General features: G+C 44.6%; 1 protein-coding gene across 1 annotated transcript in view; it reads right to left on the bottom strand.

The window, feature by feature from the left end:
* CEP192 (centrosomal protein 192) overlaps positions 1–26,396 on the bottom strand; it is a 211,938-nt gene that overhangs the window by 128,211 nt on the left and 57,331 nt on the right. Inside the window, 8 exon segments of the mRNA XM_074943491.1 lie at positions 1,107–1,233; positions 2,451–2,654; positions 2,749–2,813; positions 5,944–6,108; positions 6,762–7,119; positions 10,383–10,573; positions 13,677–13,821; positions 14,113–14,247. Coding sequence (XP_074799592.1) covers positions 1,107–1,233; positions 2,451–2,654; positions 2,749–2,813; positions 5,944–6,108; positions 6,762–7,119; positions 10,383–10,573; positions 13,677–13,821; positions 14,113–14,247 — 1,390 coding nt within the window.

The raw sequence follows: 26,396 nt of genomic DNA, 5'->3' as shown, positions 1-26,396 counted from the left end.
GGCTTTTTGGCAGTCTCTTTCCTTCACTTAGAATTTTCCTCTCTTCCTATAAGACTTATTCCAATGAGGCATGGAAGGGAATAATAAAGTCCACAATAGTTTTCTTCAGTTTTGATTCACTTTTATGATTTCAATAGCTACTATGATTCTCCTGGTCATTTTCTCAAGCAATTTTGGAGAGTGTGGGCGTGTTTATTGGGTTCCTCACCTTTATGGTGAGATTCCAAAAGGGTGTTGTCTTCCTGAGAGGAGATATGTTTTTGGCTGACATTGTGCTGCTCCTGGTGAAAGGGGCTGCAGAGGGAAGTATTAAGAGGAAGTTTGAGTGCTGCACCATGACAAAAAAGAGTATGAAACTTCTTGAAGATTCTGGAGGCTTTTCCTCCCGAGCTCTAACAACGTAGGTCTCTGGGACCTTAATTCTGCAGTGAGGAGGGAACCTGAGGATGCCTGACTCCCCACGCTGCGCCCCAGACAACAATAATCTATTTTATTAGATAAGTGAATTATGGGATTTTCCTCCTTTAAGGGTGACGTCCAGAGTAGGTTCACAGAAATGTTCCACCCCCGCAACTTTTACCCTCTACTCACAAGCAGAAGCTTGTTCTTCCCACCACTTCAAAAAATTGAAGTAAACCAATTACTGCAAGTTCTAGGTTATGACCCTCACCCTTACCTTGCCCACCCAATGTCTACTGTCTCTCCAGGTAGGGACCTAGTCTTGTATTCCTGTACAAAAGCAGACATGTAGATGTTGTTGTGTAAATAGTATTTAACTAGGAATAGGCTAAATAAGTGTTAAGTGTCCCAAAGTGATCCGCAAGACTTGAAAATTTCCTGCAATTTTCCAGTGTTCCTGACAGATGCTGAGATGGCCAGAACAAATCAATTTTCTCTCAGGCATTAGAACCTTATGTAGTCCTTATAAAGATTTTATGTTCTTTAATCTTAGAAAAGAAAATAACTATCGGTGAAAAACATTTCAGTGATTGCCCCCTTTGACAGTTCATTCATAACAGTCTTCACTAATTTTAATGGTTAGGAATATTCACATATAGCTACTAATTCTCTAAATTGATCCTGCTATTTTACCCATTTTATAGTACCTGGAAAAAACGTATCAGAAATCTGTGAACGCTCTTGCTCAGAGTTGCCTCTTGATGCATCAGACTGCCTTAACAAAGCTACAGGTTGCCTTTTCTCTGGTGATGTAATATGATAACCAAAAGATGGCTGTAAAAAATAAGTCAGTGATTTTTTCCTCAGTAAGTATTATAACATCCTAAAAATTGTCTGTAGAGTGTTTAGGTAGCATACAAAAAAAACACTACATAATTTTTCTCATTAACTAAACAAAAATGTTTTAACAAACAGATTTTTCTCACTCTACCCCAAAAGAGGATAATCGCCACAGACCTCCAATAATCCTCTGTATCTGGCCTACTTTTACTACATACTATAGCCCAGGGGTGGGCAATAATTTTCACAGGAGGGCCACTCCACAAATTTTGGAAGTTATCAGAGGCCGCACATTTCTACTTTGTTAATGGAGGGGGTGCAGGGTCTGGGAGGGAGTCTGGGTGCAGGAGGGGGCTCCGGGCTGGGGTGCAGGAGGAGTTGCAGTGTCTGGGAGGGAATTTGGGTGCAGGAGGGGGTGCAAGGTGCAGGCTCGAGCTGGGAGGCACTTACCACAGGAGGCTCCCAGCCGGTGGCATAGCAGGGTTCAGGCAGGCTGCGTGCATGCCGTGGCCCACATCACTCCCAAAAGCATCTCTGCACACCTCTCAGGGGAAAGTGGAGCAGCAGGTCTCCGTGCGCTGCCCATACCTGCTAGCACCGCCCTCACAGCTCCCATTGGCCAGTTTCTTTGAGGAGCTTTGAGGACAGTGCTGAGGGCGGGGCAGTGCGCAGAGCTGCCTCCCCACCCACCAGGACACGCAGAGGTATGTCAGCAGCAGCCAGCCACTTCCGGGAGTGGCGTGAGACCGTGACAGGCAGGTAGCCTGCTTGAGCACCCCACTGCGTAGTGGGACTTTTAGTGGCCCAGACTTTGAGATCATGAGGGGGCAGAGGAGGCCGGACAGAAATGTTAGATGGGCCGGATGCGGACCGTGGGAACGTATTTTGCCCACTGCTGCTATAGCCCAATGTACAATATCACTTCTTCAAAAGGTGGAAATTGAAACCCACTGGTAGTCAAAGTGGCCCCTTAAATAAACACAAGGCATGCCCTATACCCGCTCTCTAATAACTCCCAACCTGGGGAACAAAACTCATCCAATATCTCTCACATGCTAGAACAGAGTATCACTAGCAACTGGATTAGTCTAGAAGATCAGACTCTTCTGGAAGCATTAGTTACAAATGCAATAGAAGAACAAGAGTTCCAGCTATGTTCCTCTTGTCCTTTCCTTCAGTTCTTTGCATTAAAATGCTAGTCAGCCACATACCCTTCTCACATCAGTGCCTCCGCCAAGACAGCCAAGAGCTTCTGATCTCTGACCAAAGAACTCCCCCAAAGACAAACGTAAGTAGCTAGCATCTTTACTAAGATCAGATGTTGTATGGGACGCTCTCAGTATGTTATAGTTATTGGCAGATTTCCATGATGTATCCTCTATTTCAGATGTATTGTGTGTGTCTATTTTCTCTTCCTGTGAATGAAAAAATCATTTTGAAAGTTGTTCAAAATAAGTAGATCACCCTTCTGCAGTTCTCAGAAAGTTAACTTTTTATAAAGTCACTAACCTGCAAAAACCTGTGATCCCTCTCAAATTCTTCTTGATCTTGTGCAATCTTAGCTATTGCTTCAGCTTTAAAAAAATGAAAATAATTAACTACAACATAGCCATTGATATAAAACTGATTTGAAATTAAAATTTCTAAGTTTGCAGCATTTTTCCAAGTCAATGACAGATTCTTTATACTAAAGCATGTGTAACTATGCATACAAGGCAGCAAGGGCCAGATTTACAAAGGTATATAGACACACAAAGATGCAAGTTGGGGATTTACAGAAGCCCCTGCTTTGAATACCTTTGCAAATATAGCCCCTACTCCTTAAGTGTAAAAAATTAAGCTTTGATTTTAGACCTAATTTAGTCGTCCTGGCAGCAAAAAAGCCATAGCTGTCAATACTTTTGACAGGTTTCAGAGTAGCAGCCATGTTGATCTGTATTCGCAAAAAGAAAAGGAGTACTTGTGGCACCTTAGAGACTAACAAATTTATTTGAGCATAAGTTTTCCTGAGCATCTGATGAAGTGAGCTGTAGCTCACGAAAGCTTATGCTCAAATAATTTTGTTAGTCTTCAACACTGTAGGGCCTATTGCTACAGACACTGTACCAAAAAAGTATTCACAAAAAGAAAAGGAGTACTTGTGGCACCTTAGAGACTAACAAATTTATTTGAGCATAAGCTTTCGTGAGCTACAGCTCACTTCATCAGATGCTCAGGAAAGCTTATGCTCAAATAAATTTGTTAGTCTCTAAGGTGCCACAAGCACTCCTTTTCTTTTTGTGAATACTGTTTTGGTACACAGTGTCTGTAGCAATAGGCCCTACAGTGTTGAAGACTATCTCAAACAGACCTCTGAACTAGCTTTTGACTTTCAAACCCATGTATCCTCCATGAAAAATTTTCTAACTTCTAAAATGCCTCCCATGAATTAAAGGATTTCAGAGTTGTAGTGTACCAGTTTTTGCAACACCCATATACAATAACCAATATGGTAAATTTAACACAGCTTTATGTTTTAGATGTACATGCTTGAATTGCACTGCATTATTATTATTACAAAATAATAAATGCTTTGGTCCCTACAATAAGCAGTTGTGACTGAGAACATAGGTCTATCGTAAGGTTACCATGCAAGCTTACTTGTCTCCTTGTACATGTGCATTATGACACAGTCTCTAATTCTACGATCACACAATGTAACAACCCTGTTCATTCAGCGTACAGAATGAATTGAGAATGTTACAGGGCTATGTTGTGAAGTAAGGCTGTTTTGCACATGACCCTTGACTCATTTGAAGCAGAAGTTGAAAGGTGCTTTGTAAATGAAGAAGGAGAACACCAGGTAGTGGGGGAGATGATCTGGTGGTTAAGTACAGAACTGGCAACTAGGATAACTCCTATCCTTGCTCTGCCACAGACTTCTAAAAATTAAGTCACTATAGCAACTACTTTTGAAGATTCCAGTTAGTTTTGTGTTCCTACAATTCTGTGCACAACACTTGAAACATCTAGGACCTTGCTTTCGGAAATGCTAAGCATTCAACCCTGAAGTTTATAGGAGTTGCAAATGCTCAGTACCTTTGGAAAAAGCATCCCCTAGAGGTCAAGTTGTGCACCCAAAGTTAATGAATGCTTACATTTCTGCCCAGTCTGTTTGCACTCTGTTCCTGGCTGCAAAATAGGGATATTACTTCTATTAATTACAAAGGTGATGATAAAAAATAAATGGTTTGTGAGACATTCACTCTGCTGGTGACCAAAATAAGAATACCCGTGCAGAAATAAAATATTCCACATTCAGTTCAACATTTGACTGGCACGTAGTAAATATGACCATCCACAGAATAAGGATGCAGCAGTGAATGTCAGCCTCATTTGCTGAGCACCATATATCCCAGGAAGTGAGTAAGGGTTGTGTCCTGTGGAAAAGGACTCATAGAACTAAGACCATCTGAATGCACGCACACTTAAAGGGAAAGCAATTAAGGTTTTTTCCTAACTTAGAAATTGACTTTGCAACCTTTAAATATTTAATAAAGCATTTAGTAAGAAATTAGAATATATACAGTTCAGAAAATGCAGCTTCCCGTAGAACTATGGATGTTAAAAGGGAGAAGGAACATTTTGCAAGGGAGTTTCCTGTAGTTTTGGGAGACTTCCATAGCCACAGGATGATACAGAATGACTATAATAGCCTCTCTGTGGGATCATAGGGTGGCAGTGACCAATTTCCAAAAGCAATTTTGTTCTACACTCCTGTACCATTGGGACATCCTGTCTCAATTCACTTACACAACAGTAATCAGACACATCTGTGAGAGAGTTAACAGATGCTTTAAACCACAATCCTCACTGGAGGATGGAGGGAGAAGACATGGGAAAGAAGCCATTAGCCATATCTAAGGCTAAGATTTTGTCTTGGTTATTTTTAGTAGAAGTCATGGCCAGGTCACAGGCAACAAACAAAAATTCACGGAAGCCGTGACCTGTCTGACTTTTGCTGCTGTGACTCCATAGTTTCTCCCACCACCATGGTGGCTGGGATCTGTGGGGTTCCGCCTTCCGCCTAGGGCATCTGGGAGCTGCAGGGTGAACATATTTCCCAAAGAGAAAATGGGACACCCTAGCTGATGGCTGAGGCATCCCTCTCCCTCCACATGAGACTGTCACCCGTCACTGGAACCCTGAGGAGTACCCCTTCAGGAGTCTGTCACCTGTCTCTGGAACTTTGCAGGGGGCCCCCTGTCACTTGTCGCTGCTGTCACCGGACCCCAGCCATGGCCCCACTGGCTGTCACCTAGTGTGACCAGATGTCCCAATTTTATAGGGACAGTCCTGATATTTGGGGCTTTTTCTTATATAGGTGCCAATTACCCCCCCACCCCATCCCAATTTTCCACACTTACTATCTGGTCACCCTACTGTCACCTCCAGAATCCTCCAGCCCCTGGGACTAAAGCAGAGAATGTCACGGAGGTCTCTGGAAGTCACGGATTCTGTGGCTTCTGTGATCTCCATGACATAAACATAGTCTTAACCATATGATCCATTCTTGGAAAATCCATAAATTCCCAAGACCAGAGGCTTATACTTGACACCAGGGGTCATGTTAGCACCAATCATTCCTATGTTCATGTATAGGAAAGAAAGCAATCTTAATTATATGCAACTGAGTCGTCAACAGAAGAAAAAAAGGTTACTTACATGCGGTTATGAAGTCTTCACTTATTTTTTTGTCTGCAGGCAGATTTAAGTCTTGCTCTTTATCAAATGAGGTATAATATGCCAGATCAGTCACCCATTTTCCCTCTTCATTTTGATAGACAACACTTTGTGGTGGGTCATCCAGGCCATAAAATACTGAATTTGCTTTAGATCAAGATAAAGGGGTACAAAAAAAATAGTAGTCTCTTAAATTTTAGCAATTTGTTTGCTGGTTAGCTACATTTTCTAACTTGTAATTTATATTAGTTACTGTCATTGAAATAACATTTTTATGAACTGTACGACACTCCACAATTTAAGCTTTACTGTGTGATTTAATATATTAAATATCAACAAACAACAGTATTCAAAACTGAACTAGAAATTTCTTCTAGTTAAGTTAGACTTAGGCCTGGTCTACACTGGGGACTGGGGGGAGGGAGAGTGACCTAAGATACGCAACTTCAGCTACAAGAATAGCGTAGCTGAAGTCGACGTATCTTAGGTTGACTTACCTCACAGCATGGGGTTGACTGCCGCCGCTCCCCCATCGACTCCACTTCCGTCTGTCACTGCAGAGGAGTACAGGAGTCGACGGCAGAGCGATCAGGGATCGATTTATCGCGTCTACACTACATGCGATAAAATCCATCCCCGATCGATCGATCACTACCCGCCCATGTAGACGTACCCTTAGATCTTTTCTTATAATTTTCTGGTATGTTTAGGAAAAAGCTTAACTTGCAATTTTAGTTCCCTCACCATACAAACTAATCTTGTCTCATTTGCCCTAATGGACTATTTCTACAGCAACTAACCTTCCTCTGTTGTATCTTGATATTCATTTCCTCTACCACCAGCAGTTGGAGACAGGTAAGTATCAGCCAGACCAAGTTCACAATCAGCTGGATTTGTATCAGTCACAACTGCATTTTCATTAACAGGACTTTGAGGAGCTGTGTCATACACAAATACTCTATCTGTCAAGTGCAATACTTCTTCAGCCTCAGATGCAAAAGCATGACACAAGTTAGAGGATTGTGTTCTCTGCTCTAAAATGGCATTGGAGAGATCAACCACCATCTTATCGATGCCCATGTGCTGAAAGTATAATGAATCTAGTTTGAATTCAGCAGGACTGATGGAATCTAGTACATCTTCACCATTCATGGCATCCTTAAGAACAAAAAAAAATAATTAACGAAGTAGTTCGCACTTTGTACATAAACAAAACTAGCAAGTGTTTCTAGTTAGATTCTAGTTAGATTCTAGTCCAGTTTACACAGATTAGGTCTCAGAGTAGTAGCTGTGTTAGTCTGTATCAGCAGAAAGCGAGGAGTACTTGTGGCACCTTAGAGACTAACAAATTTATTTGAGCATAAGCTTTCGTGGGCTAAAGCCCACTTCATCAGATGCATGCAGTGGAAAATACAATAGGAAGATAGATATATGTACACGCACAAACACAGAGAACATGATAAAATGGGGTTGCCATACCAACTCTTAATGAGTCCAATCCATTAAGGTGGACTATTATCAGCAGGAGAAAAAAAAACTTTTGTAGTGATAATCAGGATGGCCCATTTCAAACAGCTGACAAGAAGGTGTGAGTAACAGTAGGGGGAAAATTACCATGGGGAAATAGTTTTTAGTTAGTGTAATGACTCATCCACACCCAGTCTTTATTCAAGACTACCACCTGCTGAAGTGAAGAAACAGGTGGACAGAGCCAGAAGAGTACCCAGAAGTCACCTACCACAGGATTGGCCCAACAAAGAAAGTAACAGAACGCCACTAGCCGTCATCCTTAGCCCCCAACTAAAACCTCTCCAGCACAACATCAAAGATCTACAATCAGTCCTGAAGGACGATCCCTCACTCTCACAGATCTTGTGAGATAGGCCAGTCCTCGCTTACAGACAGCCCTCCAACCTGAAGCAAATACTCACCAGCAACCACACATCAAACAACAAAAACACTAACCCAGGAACCTATCCTTGCAATAAAGCCCGCTGCCAACTATATCCACATATCTATTCAAGGGACACCATCATAGGACTTAATCACATCAGCCACACCATCAGAGGCTCGTTTACCTGCACTTCTACCAATGTGATATATGCCATCATGTGTCAACAATGCCCCTCTCCCATGTACATTGGCCAAACCGGACAATCTCTACTTAAAAAAAATAAATGGACACAAATCAGACATCAAAAATTATAACATTCAAAAACCAGTCAGAGAACATTTCAGCCTCCCTGGACACTCAATTACAGACCTAAAAGTTGGAATTATTCAACAAAAAAACTTCAAAAATAGACTCCAACGAGAAACTGAAGAATTGGAATTAATTTGCAAACTGGACACCACTAAATTAGGCTTGAATAAAGACTGGAATGGATGAGTCATTACACAAACTAAAAACTATTTCCCCATGCTAATTTTCCCCCTACTGTTACTCACACCTTCCTGTCAACTGTTTGAAATGGGCCATCCTGATTATCACTACAAAAGGTTTTTTTCCCCTCCTCTTGCTAATAGCCCACCTTAATCGATTGGTCTCGTTAAGAGTTGGTATGGCAACCCCCATTTCTTCATGTTGTGTGTGTGTGTGTGTGTGTGTGTGTGTGTGTGTGTGTGTATCTATCTTCTGACTGTGTTTTCCAGTGCACGCATCTGATGAAGTGGGCTTGAGCCAACAAAAACTCTACGAAAGCTATTTTGAAACCACCCTGAAATACTCCAGGAAGATTACTCCTGGGGGAATTTTGCACCACTGCGCATGCACAGAATTTATGTCCCCTGCAGAAAAATGACTGACAGGGAAGCAAAGGGAAGCCACAAGAGTGGTCATACGACCCTCCCCACCAGTATGTTCCGGGTGCCCAGGGCAGCCAGCAGAGAGGTAAATCCCTATGGGGCAGAGGGTGGGACTGGGGAACACCCAGCTGATGGCTCCAACCCTGTGATGGGCTCAACTGCTAGTCCCAACTGGGCTGGGGAGGATGGGACTTCCTCTTCCCCTGCATGGCACCTGGGGCCGGGTCAGACCCACCCCCAGATTTCTCCCCCAGCTACAGGAAGCTCTGCAAAAACACACACCCCTGCCCCCTGCTTCTTGCACCCATCACTCCTCAGCTTCAGGGGGAAGGATCACTGTACAGGGACCTGCTCCCCCATCTGCCCAACCCCGAGGCATCCAGACCCCCTCATACTGAGACCCTCCCACTGAGCCTCACCCCACCCATGCATTCAGAACCCTCCCTGATGAGCCCCACTCCCCTTGTACCTGAACCACCCCAACAAGCCACCCGCACCAGGATCCCCATCCCACCCCACCAAGCCCCAACCAGCTGCACCTGGATCACCACACCGAGCCCCAGGACCTGGACCCCCCCCGCCCATGAGCACCCCACACCTAACCCCCCTCACCTCCGCCAAGCTCTATCCTCCCACACACCAGATTCTCCCTACCCAACACTGAGCGCCAACCACCTTCACCTGGACCCCTCTGCGGAGTCCAATTACCGTTGCACCTAGAACCCCCAAGCAGCTCCTGTGCATCCAGACCCACCCACTGCACCCAGATTCCCCACTGAGCCACACGCACCAAACTGCCCCACACAGAACTCTCTCAACCCACATCTGGATCCCTCCACACCAAGCCCCTCCGTACTTTGATCCTTCCTTGCTGACCCTGCCGGCCCACCCTGGTGCACCTGGCACAGAGGGGGAGGGTCCTGGGTGTTTCTGGGGCAGGCCCATTTATTGCACTGTGTCAGGGTTGGATGCAGTCTCACCACTGAGTTCATGTGCCGGGGGAATTGCACAGACATCTTCCACCTCTGTGCAGGCAATCGTCTGTGCTCCCCAATGCCACATTTATTGGACAAACAACATTTGCGAAATTTTAAAATATTGTGCGCAGAATTTTTTATTTTTTGTGTGCAGATTTTTAATTTTTTGGCATAGAATGCCCTCAGGAGTAGGAGATATACTAGTCTTTATTATATGGCCACCAAAAGAGGACCCGTCTCAACCAACTCTGCTTCCCCTCTTCTGAGTCAGTCCTTAGAGCAGAGGGAAGACTCCAGAAGTACAGTTTCAGAAATCTGTACACACCAGCCCATTCGGCACTGTCTTGGAGAAGGGGGAAAGACAAAGTTTGTATAGACTATGTATAGATCTCCTCCCTGCTCGTTGCTAGAGGAGCAATAGCCCTTCTGCTTCACATCCCACTACAGAGCCAAATACTATGTTTATTGACACCTGGAGTTGCAGACGCATTGCAAAAGACCCCACACATTGGTAATACCTAAGTCCTCAGAAAATTAAGACAGAATATTTTAATACAGACTTATTGGAAGCATTCAACCACAAAAAAGTTTGAATTTTTTCTTTGTTGTACAACAAGCAGTTCCTCAAACTTCTATTACCTCATTGTGAGTAGGAATATCATCAAGAGTTATATATTTGGAAGAAGCCTGGACTAAGACGTCATTTTTTTCTCCAGTTATATTTCTTCCAATTCCCCCTGTATCAAAACTCTGCATGTTAGGGGGAAATAATGGTACCAAAGCTGCTTCTTCATTTCCACTACCAAGATCTCCAAAGCCACAACCATTTCCTGCAGCATGAGAGAAATAAAAGTAATAGCCACTAAAAACACTGCCTTAATGGAAAGGTGGTACAATGAACATGACATAGGTTAAATAAAGAGGTTATATCAATGACAGAAGCACCACATTCAAGTCTTAGATAACAAAGGGCTCATTGACTGGTGGAAACATATGAAGCAGACCCACCTGAAGCCCTAATACAGTGGGGCAGGAAAAACTGAATGATCCTCAAAAGGTGGATGATGTGGTGACAGTAAGTGCACTGCAACAGAGCTAACAGACAGACCTGAGTGCTTCAAAGACAGTAGATTGTCCAAGGTAACAAGGAAAGAGGAATCCATGGGTTGAAGAGATCTTTTAGTGGACCACACTGAAAAAAACCTCCACTTAGCTCTGTGTCAGTCTTTTAGAACCCTTCCTGTACTGTGTCAAAATGTCCTTTACTGGCTTGGAACAGCTCCTGTCAACAGCCAGCCAGCTAGTCTTCATGCTGGATACAGAGTTGCCTGGTCCAGATAGAACCCTGGTTCTAAGAAATGATGCCTGGAAAGTTTGGAAGTAGGGGAGAGTGTCAGGAGCATCCCATTGGAGTACCGGAACTGATGCACCAATGCCAGAACTATCAGCTGGCCCCTGTCCTGTCATACTTTCCTCAGGATTCTGGGATTTAACAAGATGGGAGGAAACATATAGGCGTTCTCCTCCGACTGAATCAGGAATGTATTTGCCAGAGAACTCAGACTTCTCCCCAGGAGCAAAAATATAGGACACTATGCTACCAAAGTCAACATGAAGATCTGTGGTGGTGGGGACCCACCATTCTAGGAAGTTCTGATCAAGGATGGAGTTCCAAGACTCCATTTATAGGTGGCGCAGCCATATCTGCTGAGCTAATCCACTAAATCATTTTGGATGCCTGGTAAGTGAAAGACCATTAGGATGAAGATGAAGGATGGACCAATACCACTTCCTGATTTAAGGGAGACAATCTCACTGCATCTGTTTCTGTAACACACTACTGTTCATCAGGATTTGGGTTGTGATGCCCTGCATGAGGGATAGCCCTGAATTCTAGCAGGATTATGTGCAACTTGCTCCACCCTGGACCACAGGACCTATACTTAAAGGTTGTCTAGATGCCTCAGCCCTGTTTGGATGAGTCTGTAACAAGGGTTTGAGGGGCGGGGGAGAGAGAATTAAAACATTACACCATAGCAGACATTTTAAATGTCTGTCTGCCACAGCAGAGATTCCAGCACTTTTGTGGGACCTCTACAGGTAAGTCCATGCTGTGCCTGATCAGCTGGTAAAGAGATTTCACCCACCCTTAAAGAGGGTCGAGACTCATCCTTGCATACGGAGTCACAAAAACATGTGTCACAGCAAACTGACGCAGACTCTTCACTGAGATTTTTGGCAGAGAAGAGTGGTGTGAAGTGAAATGACACAATGCGCAAAAAACTTTCCTTGAGGAAGGTACGCTTTTACAGCTATGGCATCCACCACTACCCATATAAACTATAAAATGGATGGGGTGAAGGTGGATTTTGGCTGTATTAAGCCTCAGGCCTAGCCAGGAGAATAGATGGACAACTATTTGAACCTCCTTTTGTGACCTGCTGCGATCAGTGGCCCCCGAATCAACCTGTTATCAAGATATGGGTACAAGTAAAGGCCTTGTCTCCTCAGGTGAGTTGCTACCACCAAGAGAGATTTGGTAAAAACCCTTGGAGATGTTGACAGTCCAAATGGTCAGATTCTGAACTGATAGTGAAGGTCATTGGCCATGAAGAACAGATATTTGTTAGCTGAACGAGTGCACACATGGAAGTATCTACAAACTGACTCATGAAAATTCATGGGATCTAGAGTGCGGATTATAGAAGAAAGGATGAACATCTGACGCCTGAAGTGACAAATGAACAGGATAACATCCTCCTTTCTTCTTCTGAATAATGAAGTAATGGGAATAGAATCCCTTGCTGCAGAACTCGAGGCATCATCTCCTCTGCACCCAACAGAAGAAGAGTCTCTCTGAACGCAGCAGGCAATTCTGAGAGGGGTCCCTGAAGAGAGACAGGAGATGGCAGAGGAGTTGACTTGCATGTCCCTTCTAGATAACTTTCAAGACCCTTTGGTCAGTAGTAACTGCACTCTGTGCAGCCTCCAAAAAAGAAAGGAGTTGCCAAAAGGACGAGAGAAAAGGAAATGATCCCCCAAAATCAGTCCACTGTCTTGACAGCAGCATCAAACCGGACATCTTTGGCCAGATGAACACTGTATCCTTCATCGGATCAGCCTAATAGTCCTTCACAAAATGATTTAGTGGATTAGCTCAGCAGAAATGGCTGCTCCACCCATGAATGGACTCTGTTCTGATCCAAAGCCCATTAAGTTCACAGGAGTGTTTTGAATCAAGCCCTAAAACAAGAGTTACGGAAGGGATATAATTCCTCATATTCAGTATCTGAATGTTCTTAAATTGCTAACTAAAAACTTTGCCAGACAAGATTGAGGTGAGGGATAGGAACTGAACTATTGAGAGCTAACCTTAAGAAAATATGTGCATTTTGTGTTTTTTTACCCCCATCTCCTTCCCAGCAAGAATGCCCAGCACCAATTGAATTCCAAAACCTTCTATATAACTTGACTTCTTGGATGAACAACCTTTAAGAGTGCTCTATCACTGTCTCAGTTTGCTAAGTTTACTCATTGTGGGCTTTGTTTTCCCCAGCCTCAAAAAGTGGATGGACACAGCTGAGTACTTAGTCACCAGAGAAGTTCTGGAACCATAACTGTTTATCATTTTAAATTAGTAAAAATACTGTTTTGGGAAGATTCTAAATTACAAGACACATGGAGTAACATCGAGGTCAATCCATTTTTATTTTGATTTACGTAGTCACACTAATTTTCTATATTCATTTTTTGGGGAGAGTTGCCTAGCCTTTTTTTTTTTTTTTTTTTAAGGGGGTTGAAAAGGAAGTGCAATCTCAACTACATTTTAGTGTCTTCCCTGTGACAAAGTTTTTAAGTAGTGCGCATTAGCAATTTATGAACATAAGCTCTAAACTTACCAAAAGGAAGTACCCAACTGTGAAATACACAAACCTGTTACCGGTAAACCAATAACCTGATCCTCTGCAGACTGACTGTATTCTGTTTTGGAATTATTGGCGACTGTTGCAACAGAAGTCTCATCAGAACTACTGCCTTCTAGTCCAGGTCTAAAACTTGGCTTGTCAGTTTCACTTATCTGTTGAAGAAATAGGCGCAGAGCTACAACAGGTACATCTACAGAGTTGTTCAAGTTAACAGTAAACCATTTACAAAACAACATTTGTTGTGCAAATATTTAAGATTAAGAGTTATTCAATTTTAATAAACTTTCTGATGAGGAAAAGTACTATCCCTCTGTTAGCTTAGTCACTTATCAGCTTTCAAACTTACTTTCAGACTTCGGTTCCAAAGGAGGTTATTTAGATACCAAAGAAGACAGTTTAATAAGATTTAGTCGTCAAACAGTCGTACATACCAGTTGTCTTACCATTTTTGGGAAGAAGAATGGTTCTCTTTGTACATGATATCCAGCTTTCTCCAATTCATGTGAATCTTCATCACTAGCAGTTACAGAATCCGTTCCTGTGGCAGCTTGGTGAATGTGAGGCACTTGGAAATTCTCCTAACACATTAACATTTAGAATTCAGCTCTAGTAACAACATTTGATTATTCTTAAACAGTCACTGCCTCCATAATATTGAATTGTGTGAAGAAAAGTACCTCCTTTGACCAGAAGTACACTGTTCACTTTCGTGTTATAATCGCTGATGATAATCTGATGTTACAACTACAATAGTTTCTGCAGACAATATTACAAGTTTCTTTAGCTAAGGGTCTTGCAGATTAATGTGGTAAATAATACGAAAATACTGTGCAAAAAACCAACATGCATTTCCTTAAACTTTAGAAAAGCAGTGGAACAAGGCTTGGTAGATCAGCAAGGTTTTTGCTTGTCTGCTAATTGAGTGTCTTCAAATACTCCCATTCCATCCTCACAGAACCCTAAGTAGAACTATTTAATATTAATGTCATTCTAAATGCTGAATCAGCAAGTGCAGCAACATTCAACATAATGAAACGTGAAATAGGGCCAGTTGACTGCTCTGTAGTTACTGTAAGGTAGTGTGCACACCCTTCCCTGGAGCAGCCTTTAATTCCCCCAAGAAAGGATTTCTCCTTCTGGGGGTAGAGAGATGTCCAAAATACTGTCTTAAACAACATGAAGATGTGCACTTGGAGACTGTAATGGCCTTCCTGTGGCCCCCAATATACTGAACAAATGATTCAAAGCCCTTTAAAATATGAAAATGTTCTTAAGTTACTTCGAAGACCTTTAAATATCAAGCCAAGGTAAATGTGGAAAAATGGAATGGGAGACTTTGTCCAAGATGAAAATGGAAAGAATAGGAAACAGGCTTAACCACTACTATGAGACAAGAGACATTGTCAGGGACTGTTAAACTCAAAACTAAGGTCATAAAGGCAAGTAATTCATGGGTAATAGGTAGTTTCAGAGGAAGGATAGCTTCCTGTAAGGGAAATTTTCCTCTGCATTCAGAGAAATCAGGCAAGCCCTGATTGATTTCCCCAATGTTAGTTTGAGTGGCATACAGTCCCCAGAGACTCCTGGGATTAAAAGTAACAGTTATTTTACCATTTTTAGGTAAGCTGTACTGAACAGGAGCTGCCTACACCTGTTCTACACTCAAACACTAAGCCTTCTCCCCAGAAACAAGCGCACACTTGTTAAATCTTACAGCCCCGCACCCTTATAGGATTCCATTTAACATTATACTTCCACTAACCTGTCATTCACAGACTGCTCTCATGCCATACCTCACTGCTGACAATCCCATTAGCAAGGCCAACTCTGTGCCACACTACTGACACAAAGTACCCTTGAGCTCTCCCCAGCTTCTGTGAAGCTTTCAAGGCTACAAACACTCTTGTGCCTCTATGCATGCTCAACGTACTCAGTTTAGTTCAGAAGTGTTAGGTATGCTTAAAAACTTTTGCTAATCATGTGAGTTTTGCTTCTCTGAAGGGCTAGTAGGTGGCATGCAGTCTTAGGGGGTAACTCTCAAGCAACTGAGACTCTGATGCAATGATCACAGCTCTGGTTTGAATCTTATCTTGTTAAAAAAAATACATTGGTAAAAACCATGAGCCTTCAAAAAAGCCTTTTTTTCCCCCCGGGAGGCTGTATCTTCGGAATCCCCTGATGAAATTATTTGGATCATTACCTGTACCCTGCAGGCCCCATGGGGCACATCAAATTTCAAGGCAATTCAAGCAACCATGTAGATTTTAAAGGACCTAGGAATTGAGCTTTAAACAGAAAGCTGGTCTAAACCTTAACTACAGTAGAGTTGGCAGTCCACTATAAATTTGCTTAGTCACAGCTGAAGAGCTCCTTCTTCCAGAAGTCTTCAGAGGACCCTGAACCCTTAGCCTGAAAAATCTCACTATCTTGAAACAGGCATTTGGGATGGGATGAGGAATTTGTAGAGAAGACTATAATAGACAGAAAAATGGTTACACCTCTCTCTAAACTGAGTCTCTAAATCCTAGTCAACACAATGCCTCAAAAAGGTATGATGTTAGATCACCTTAGCTAGCTTGATCAATCTAAGATCTATTTAAAACACTGCTACAGCCAACGCAAGTTGTACTTCTGCACATGCTGAACTGGCAAGTTGGCTTCAATTTGTCCAGTTTAGCTAAATTAAAAACTTGCCCTGTTCTCAGTAACATTTCAGAATGCATTAGATCAAGCTAACCAAGATGATCCAATTTCATATATTCATAACATAGTATAAAATTAAGCCTTTAAGGACTTAGTCCTGGGCTGTTCAGAAATGTAGTCCTTTCATTTAAGCAAAGGACTTGGTTTTGCGGAAGTCTTAATTCTTGGTCCATATTGCAAAGGCAAATTTAGAAGGCTCAGACCGTCTGGTGGAAAGGCTTATCTTCTACTAACATCACTTTTTTGCAAAAGTCAATCAGAGAACAACCCCTTCCCTGATTATAAGCTCCGAGCCATCCCACAGGAGAAAAAAAGATCTAGACATGGATGCTTATAGTTTTGTCCTTTAGGAGACACAGCAGCAGTAACAGAACTGAACCCACAGGCTTCTCTGCCACTAGTGCCCACCAGTGGTAAGAAGGAGGCTAGGAAAATGCACAGAAGAAGGAGAGAGAGGAAGGAATGATATAAAAAAATGTGAAGCAAAGCCTACACTCCAAGACAGTGCCCTACCCTGTTGGAAATGGCATGCTTATGTCTCACCAGTTATCCCAACCTATTTCCCATAACCCTGAAAGGCTGTGTCTACACCACTGTCACTTATGTCAGTATAACTTATGTCACTCAGGGGTGTGAATAAGCCACCCCCCAAGCGACATAAAAGTTACACTGACCTAAGTTGTCAAGGCTTAATCCCCCACTCTGTCACTTTGAGTACAGAAGGTGGGGGCCTGCAAAAATTTTAAAAATTAATACTTGCCACTCCAGGCTTGTATTAAACTCCCAAGGTTACAGCTTTTCTCTGACCTTGGCTTGGTAAACTCTGCCACGACCCAAACGCAAAAAACCCACTTGGATCCAGGAAGCAGCACTTGGGAATTCCTTCTTATGGGGTACCCTCAAGCCCTTTCTCACACAATCCCTCTGAGGAAGAGCTGAGAAAGAAAACAAAGGAAAAAAGACGGCTATTCACCTTTGTAACTGTTGTTCTTTGAGATGTGTTGCTCATATCTATTCCAGTTAGGTATGCACGCGCACTGCGTGCACAGCTGTCAGAAGTTTTTTCCCTAGCAGCTACCCATCGGGCTGGCTAGGGAGCCCCCTGGAGTGGCACCAGTATGGCGCTCTATATACGACCCGACCCCCCTTCAGTTTCTTCTTGCCGGCTACTCCGACAGAGGGGAAGGTGTGGGGAATGGAATAGATATGAGAAACACATCTTGAAGAACAGTTACAAAGGTGAGTAACCGCCTTTTCTTCTTCTTCGAGTGCTTGTTCATATTGATTCTAGTTAGGTGACTCCCAAGCCTTACCTAGGAGGTGGGGTCAAAATCAAGAAATTGCTGACCGTAGTACCGCTCTACCAAAGACCGCATCATTTCTGAATTGGTGAACAATGGCGTAGTGAGACGTGAAAGTATGCACAGAAGACCATGTTGCAGCCCTGCAGATTTCCTGGAGAGGTACTTGGGCTAGAAAGGCTGCCGACGAGGCCTGTGCCCTCGTGGAGTGAGCTGTAATAGCAAGTGGAGGAACTTTTGCCAAGTCCTAACAGGTGATCCAGGAGAAGATCCGCTGGGAAGAGAATGGTAATCCCTTCATCTGTTCTGCTATTGCAACAAACAACTGAGTTGTCTTTCGGAACGGCCTTGTTCACTCCATGTAGAAAGTGAGCGCTCTCCTGTCATCCAGCGAGTGCAGTTTTTGTTCCTGAGATCTGTTGTGCAGCTCTGGGTAAAAGACAGGCAGGAATATGTCCTGGCTAATATGAAAACGGGACACCACCTTGAGAAGGAAAGCTGGATGAGGTCTAAGTTGCACCTTGTCTTTGTGAAAAATCATGTACGGGGGCTCGGAGGTGAGGGCCCGCAGCTCAGACACACGTTGGGCCAAGGTGATAGCCACCAGAAAAGCTCTTTTCCAATAGAGGTAAAGGAGTGGACAGGAAGCTATGGGCTCAAAGGGAGGATCCATGAGTGGGAAAGGACTAGGTTAAGGTCCCAAGCCGGGATGGGGTGCTTTATCGGGGGATGTATCAAGAAACATCCCACAATGGGATTAGCGAACCCTGAACAACCAGAATGGCCTGGATGAGAGGCCAAGAAGTGGACTTTTGAGAGAACCAAAATACAAGACGCTGGTCCTCTAGGTACATGAGATAAGCCCCTGTTCCTTCTATACTGGACTGGGATGGGAGAACCTGCCTATGAGCACACCAGCTGGAGAATCTTTTCCATTTCACCCTGTATGCGGCCCTAGTAGACGGTTTACAGCTTTCCAGAAGTACCTGGAGTACCTGCCTGATCCGAGCAGGCAAGCTCTGCCTGATTTAGCCATGGATTCTCCAGGCCGTGAGGTGGAGGGACTGAAGGTCTGGGTGAAGCAGGAGACCGTGGTCCTGCGTAATGAGGTCGGGAAGGAGTGGTAGCCATATCGGCGGTTGGACCGATAAGTCCATGAGGGTGGGGTACCAGTACTGGCAAGGCCAAGCTGGAGCCACCAAAATAATGTCCGCCTTGTCCCTGCGGATTTTGAGGAGCACTTTGTGGATCAGTGGAAATGGCGGGAAGGCATACAGCAGCTGCCCATTCCATGGGATCATGAATGCATCTGCTATCGAGCCTGGACAGACTCCTGAAGGAGCAAACGGTTGGGCACTTCCTGTTGGCCCGTGTGGCGAACAGGTCAATTTGGGGAAACCCTTAGCTGCAGAAGATGGAGTGGCAGATCGACCACTTGTGTGTGAAGAAGCATCTGCTCAGTCTGTCCACCAGCACGTTCTGAATGCCTGGCAGCTATGAAACCTGGAGGAGAATAGAGTTGGCTAAGCAAAATTCCCATAGCAGGAGGGCTTCCTGACAGAGAGGAGACAAGCGGGCTCCACCTTGCTTGTTTTATATAAAACATAGCAGTGGTGTTGTCCATCATCACCGCTATGCAATGGCCCTGCAAACGAGGCAAGAATGCCTGGCAGGGTAGGCAGATCACCCTGAGTTCTTTGATGTTGATATGTAGGGCCAGTTCCTCTACTTGCCAGAAGCCCCAAGTTGTTAAGCTCCCCAAGTGCACTCCCCAGCCCAACACGGACGCTTCTGTAACTAAGGTCAGGGTGGGTTGCGGGGGTGGAAAAAGAATTCCGGCGCCTACTGCGTGAGGATTCAGCCACCACTGTAGCCAATCGAGGGTATGCCGAGGGATAATTAACACTGTGTCCAGACTGTCGCAGCCCAGGCGATACACTGACGCGAGCCACACTTGCAAGGGTCTGAGTGACAGCCTGGCGTGTTGAACCACGTATGTACAGGCCGCCATATGGCCTAGCAGCCTGAGACACTGCCTCGCTGTAGTGCTGGGAAAGCTGGAAAGGCTGATTATTTGTGGGGGGGACAGGTGGTGCAACTCTGGCAGGAATGCTCTCGCTTGAGTCATGTCCAGGACAGCTCAAATGAACTCTATTCTTTGAGTTGGAGTGACCACGAATTTGCTGATACTGATTATGAGACCTAGTTGGGAGAATGTGTCTCTGACTGTATTCACCTTTTTCTCCACCTGCTGACAGGAGCGGCCCCAGAGGAGCCAGTCATGTCTGTGGCGGCAACGGAGAAAAGCTGCTACAACTGCCATGCACTTGGTGAATACACGAGGTGCTGTGGAAGGACCGTGAACTGGTAGTGCACCTTGTTCGCTACGAAGCGAAGGAACCGTCTGTGAGCCGGCATGATGGATATGTGAAAATAGGCGTCATTCATATCGAGGGTGGCGTACCAGTCTCCCGGGTCTAGGGAAGGGATGATTGTGCTCAGGGAGACCATGCAGAACTTCAAGCTGACTATGAACTTGTTGAGTTTTCGCAAGTCCAGAATGGGCCTGAGGCCCCCCTTCGCTTTGGGAACGAGGAAGTATCAGGAGTTTGCCATATGGACTTTGCATTGGACTGGATGGTCTTTATGATGAGTAAAGCTACCCTAGAGGGGCCCTCTGGTGCCAAGATGTCCACCATTGGATCCTCCTGTTCTACCACTTCCTCCACCTAAAGGTTCATATTTAGGGCTACTTGACAGAGGAGGTCCTGCAGCACCCTATAATCCATGGGTGGTGGCACAGATGTTGAGGTGCCTGCCACTACCTCATCAGGGGACGACGATGAGGAAACCACCAGCAGGGTCGCTTCCATAGTGACCACTTGTTCCTTAAGGGTTGGGTCCTCATGGGTACTGGGTGCAGCCGTGGTCGGTGAATGTGGTGCTGGAGCCGGGTTTTGCAAAAAATCCTGGGGTGGACGGCTCAGAGTTCCCTCTGGGAGGCAAGGTCCTGATTGGGGTGGTGGAAGGATTCCGGGTGGGACGCCCTGGGACTGATTGTACGTCCATGGGATCCAAAACTGCCATTGTGGTGGCCACTGAGGTGCTGAAGTCCTCCATTGGGGTCCTGCCTTAAACTCCCTGCTGATCTGAGTGCCTCAGATGCCCCTGATGTCCTGCCTGAGCAAAAGGACAACCTTGAGTGGGACAGCCAAGGGGGAGCGGCGCAAGACTGCACTGGAAATACACCCTCCTGAGAGGGGGAGTGGCAGCTGTCCGATGGACGGGATGGGTGCCGTGAGCCGTAGTCATGCCACAATGTAGAGTGGTGCCGCAGTGTAGAACGATGCTGCGATCAACAACGGTGCCGCAACGTGGAGCGGTGCCAGTCAGCCATGCGATGCCTGGAAGCTAAGCGGCGTGCAGACTGGAGCCGGTGCCGGGAGTGGTGCTGCGAGGTCACAGAACAAGACCTGGATCTCGAATGGGACCATGACCTGTATGCTGACGACCACCTCGACCGGCGCCATGACTCAGAGCATGTGGCTGATGGGGAGATGGTTGGGAGACATCCAGGTAATCTCCAAGCCAGATTTTAACATTGAGAGAGAAGAAAATGAAGTAAGAAAGGATACAGCCATGGGTAGGAGAATGTATATAAGGAGGAAGGGTAGTGTACATACCAGTCTAATAGGTGATGCTGGCAATAGGATGTCTGTGTCTAATTGGGTGAAGAATGTGAGCGAGGCCAAACAGCAAAAATTAAGGTGTTTGTACACTAATGCGAAGAGCCTAGGTAACAAAATGGAGGAACTAGAGCTACTGGCACAGGAAGCGAAACCAGATATTATAGGGATAACAGAAACATGGTGGAATAGTAGTCATGACTGGACACCGGTATTAAAGGGTATGTGCTGTTTAGGAAACACAGAAATAAAGGCAAAGATGGTGGAGTAGCACTGTATATCAATGATGAGGTAGACTGTAAAAAAATAAGGAGTGATGGAATGGATAAGACAGAGTCTGTCTGGGCAAAAATCACACTGGGGAAGAAAGATACTAAAGCCGCCCCTGGGATAGTGCTTGGGGTGTGCTATAGACTGCCGGGATCTGATCTGGATATGGATAGAGCCCTCTTTAATGTTTTTGAATTAAGCAAATACTAATGGGAATTGTGTGATCATGGGAGACTAACTTCCCAGATATAGACTGGAGGATGAGTGCTAGTAATAATAATAGGGCTCAGATTTTCATGGATGCAACAGCTGATGGATTCCTTCACCACGTAGTTGCTGAACCGACAAGAGGGGATGCCATTTTAGATTTGGTTTTGGTGAGTAGTGAGGACCTCACAGAAGAAATGGTTGTAGGGGACAACCTTGGTTCAAGCGATCATGAGCTAGTTCAGTTCAAACTAAATGGAAGGATAAACAAAAATAGATCTGTGACTAGGGTTTTTGATTTCAAAAGAGCTAACTTTAAAAACTTAAGGAAATTAGTTAGGGAAGTGGATTGGACTGAAGAACCTGTGGATCTAAAGGCGGAGGAGGCCTGGAATTACTTCAGGTCAAAGTTGCAGAAACTATCAGAAGCCTGCAACTCAAGAAAGAGGAAATAATTCATAGGCAGGAATTGTAGACCAAGATGGATGAGCAAGCACCTTAGAAAGGTGATTAAGAAAAAGCAGAAAGCCTACAAGGAGTGGAAGATGGGAGGGATTAGCAAGGAAAGCTACCTTATTGATGTCAGAACATCTTAACGGGACTAAATCGGGGGGGCCCAGATAATCTTCATCCAAGAATATTAAAGGAACTGGCACACGACATTGCAAGCACATTAGCAAAAAATTTTAATGAATCTGTAAACTCAGGGGTTGTACCGTATGACTGGAGAATTGCTAACACAGTTCCTATTTTTAAGAAAGGTAAAAAACGTGACCCGGGTAACTACAGGCCTGTTAGTTTGACAGCTGTAGCATGCAAGGTCTTGGAAAAACTTTTGAAGGAGAAAGTAGTTAAGGACATTGAGGTCAATGGTAATTGGGACAAAATACAACATGGTTTTACAAAAGGTAGATCGTGTCAAACCAACCTGATCTCCTTCTTTGAGAAAGTAACAGATTTTTTAGACAAAGGAAACGCAGTGGATCTAATTTACCTCGATTACAGTAAGGCATTTGATATGGTTCCACATGGGGAATTAGCAGCTAAATTGGAAAAGATGGGGATCAATATGAAAACTGAAAGGTGGATAAGGAATTGGTTAAAGGGGAGACTACAACGGGTCACACTGAAAGGTGAACTGTCAGACTGGAAGGAGGTTACTAGTGGAGTTCCTCAGGGATCGGTTTTGGGACCAATCTTTTTATTACTGACCTTGGCACAAAAAGCGGGAATGTGCTAATAAAGTTTGCAGATGACACAAAGCTGGGAGGTATTGCCAATACAGAGAAGGTTCGGGATATCATACAGGAAGATCTGGATGACCTTGTAAACTGGAGTAATAGTAATAGAATGAAATTTAAGAGTGAAAAGTGCAAGGTAATGCATTTAGGGATTAACAACAACAAGAATTTCTGTTATAAACTCGGGACGCATCACTTGGAAGTAACAAAGGAGGAGAAGGACCTCCGAGTATTGGTTGATCACAGGATGACTGAGCTGCAAATGCGATATGGCCGTGCAAAAACCTAATGCGGTTTTGGGATGCATCAGGCGAGGTATTTCAAGTAGAGATAACGAGGTATCAGTACCGTTATACAAGGCACTGGTGAGACCTCATCTAGAATAGTGGGTGCAGTTCTGGTCTCCCATGTTTAAGAAAGATTAATTGAAACTGGAACAGGTACAGAGAAGGGCTACTAGGATGATCCGAGGAATGGAAAACCTGTTTTATGAAAGGAGACTCAAAGAGCTTGGCTTCTTTAGCCTAACCAAAAGAATGCTGAGAGGAGACAGGATTGCTCTCTATAAATATATCAGAGGGATAAATACTAGGGAGGGAGAAGAATTATTTAAGCTCAGTAGCAATGTGGACACAAGAACAAATGGATATCAACTGGCCATCAGGAAGTTTACACTTGAAATTAGACGAAGGTTTCTAACCATCAGAGGAGTGAAGTTCTGGAACAGCCTTTCAAGGGAAGCAGTGGGGCAAAAGACATATCTGGCTTCAAGAGAAAACTTGATAAGTTTATGGAAGGGATGATATGATGGGATAGCCTAATTTTGGCAATTAATTGATCTTCGACTATTAGCAGGAGATATGCCCAATGGCCTGTGATGGGACGTTCAATGCGGTGGGATCTGAGTTATTATAGAGAATTCTTTCCTGGGTGTCTGGCTGGTGAGTCTTGCCCACCTGCTCAGGGTTTAGCTGATAGCCATATTTGGGGTCGGGAAGCAATTTTCCTCCAGGGCAGATTGGCAGAGGCCCTGGGGGGGAGGGTTTTGTCTTCCTCTGCAGCATAGGGCACGGGTCACTTCCTGGAGGATTCTCTGCACCTTGAAGTCTTTAAACCACAATTTGAGGACTTCAATAGCTCAGACATAGGTTAGAGATTTGTTACAGGAGTGGATGGGTGAGATTCTGTGGCCTGCGTTGCACAGGAGATCAGACTAGATGATCATAATGGTCCCTTCTGACCTCAATGTCTATGATTCTATGAACATGGCAGGCTTGCCTCTGGATGGTGCCATGCTCCGAGCGAGTGGAGGCTTGTCCCTCATAGTCGGAGACTTAGGTGCTGTCATCTCAATGAGGTCCCTAGTGGCTTCAAAGGTTTCCACCCTGTTCCGATGCAACTTCCCCCACATTCAGCCACTGGGAGTCCAGGAAAATAGGACTCTCTGGAGAGATGGGGCCCGCGTTGGCTGTATGCAGCCCGAGGGTCTGCCAGCCATAGGCCTGTCCCCTGCACTGTTCGCTTCCAGGGGTACAGTTGCAGTAACAACCCGAGGGGAGTATTTCCCCTTTGCCTGTTTCTTGCAGGCAGCCAGGGAAGGAAAGCTGTGCCGGCGAGAACGCTTTTGGAGCCTGGGGGAAGCAGTGGCTCCTGGGTTGGCGCGCCGGGTCCTTTCTCGGCACCGTAGATGGGACTGCAGGGGGAGTGCTCCTCACCGAGGCACTCGGGGCCAGGTCCTGCTGAGGATGGAGGACTGACTCCATTAGGAGTTCCTTCAGAGGAATGCCCCTCTCCTTCCTGGTGCGAGGTTTGAAAGCCTTGCAGATCTTACACTTGTCCAACCCGTGGGCTTCTCCCAGATACCACAGATAGGAGTCGTGGGGGTCACCCATGGGCATAGGCTTCGCACAGCAACTACAGAGTTTGAAGCCTTGAGACGCATGCCCTGCATCCCCAGTGGGCCGTGTGCTGGATGCTAAATATGCCAACCTGCTAAATAGCAAGATTAACCACTAACAATTAACAATTAATTGAAGCGAACTATTTACAGAAGATAACAGAGGAGCTAGGGATTAGTCGGCAAAGCAAGAAGCCACTGTTCCAACAACTGTCACTGCGGTAAGAAGGAACTGAAGGGGAGGTCGGGCCGGCAGGTTGTACATAGAGAGCCATACTGGCACCACTTCAGGGGGGTCCATAGCCGGCCCAACGGGTATCTGCGAGGCAAAAACTTCGGACAGCCGTGCACGCGATGCACTCTCACACATAACTGGAATTGATATGAGCAAGCACTCAAAGAAGAATTAGCTGTTGCTACCAGCAAATCAAACATGCACAAGCCTCTTAGGACACCAAAAATCCAATCCTGTTCTTAAAAAAGGTAAATTTTATTAAAAACAAAAAGGAAGAAAATACATCTGGAACTTAGGCTTTTGCTCGATTTTAAAAGAGAAATTCCAAAAATTAAGCACCCAAAATAGCTTTCTTTGGAGTTAGCTTAAAGGTTACAAGCAAACAAAAACACCCGGGGTTAGCACAAAGGAGTTCACAATCCTTAAAAAACAAACAGAAATAAACCTAATTGCGCCTTCCGAAACATTCCTAATTTACTTACATATTTGGGTTGTTAAAATTAGTTCTAGATATGATCTGATTATTTTCATATCTGGTTTAAACTTTACACAGCATTCCTGCTACCCTGTCTCTTCAGCCCAGAGAGAACAGACAAAGGGAAAGTTTCTTTCCCAATTTTAAGAAGTTCTAGCCTTCCCATGGGCTCTTTTGGTCAGGTGCCCACTTTTTTTTTTTTTAAACCTGCAGGACTTTTTAAACCCTTTACAGGTAAAGCAAGTAGAGAACAGTTACCAAGAAAGATCTCTCAGCTAACTGGCTGGCTGTCCATCAAAGGGAGCTACCCCTTCCCTCCCCACACTTCATTTATCACACAAGCTCTGGCGTGGACAGCGCCATGTCAGCAAGAGAGCTTCTCCCATTGACTCAGCAGCTACACTAGAGAACTACAGTGGCACAGCTGCATTGGTGCAGCTGCGCTGCTGTAAGCTCTCTAGTGTAGCCATAGCCTGAGTGAACTCCCCTTCCCTGCCACAATCCTGTACACAGGAACTAGTATAACTGACTACTGCATCTGCTCTTAGCTCTACGCACTAGGAAGAGAAAGCAAGCAAGCAAAGCAGGAGAGTCTGACTAGCAGGCTGCTTGCCCCTTTTGTATCTTTTTCTTTTGAAGGGAAACCTAAATGGAGGAGGAAACAAGACAAATTTAGAACAAAACTATTAATTTATATTTTTGTATTAGGCCT

Source organism: Natator depressus, chromosome 2, assembly GCF_965152275.1.
Source record: "Natator depressus isolate rNatDep1 chromosome 2, rNatDep2.hap1, whole genome shotgun sequence".
In the NCBI taxonomy this organism is placed as follows: domain Eukaryota; kingdom Metazoa; phylum Chordata; order Testudines; family Cheloniidae; genus Natator; species Natator depressus.
Note: the sequence above shows the minus strand (reverse complement) of the source record. Positions and strands in the feature narration are given on the sequence as shown.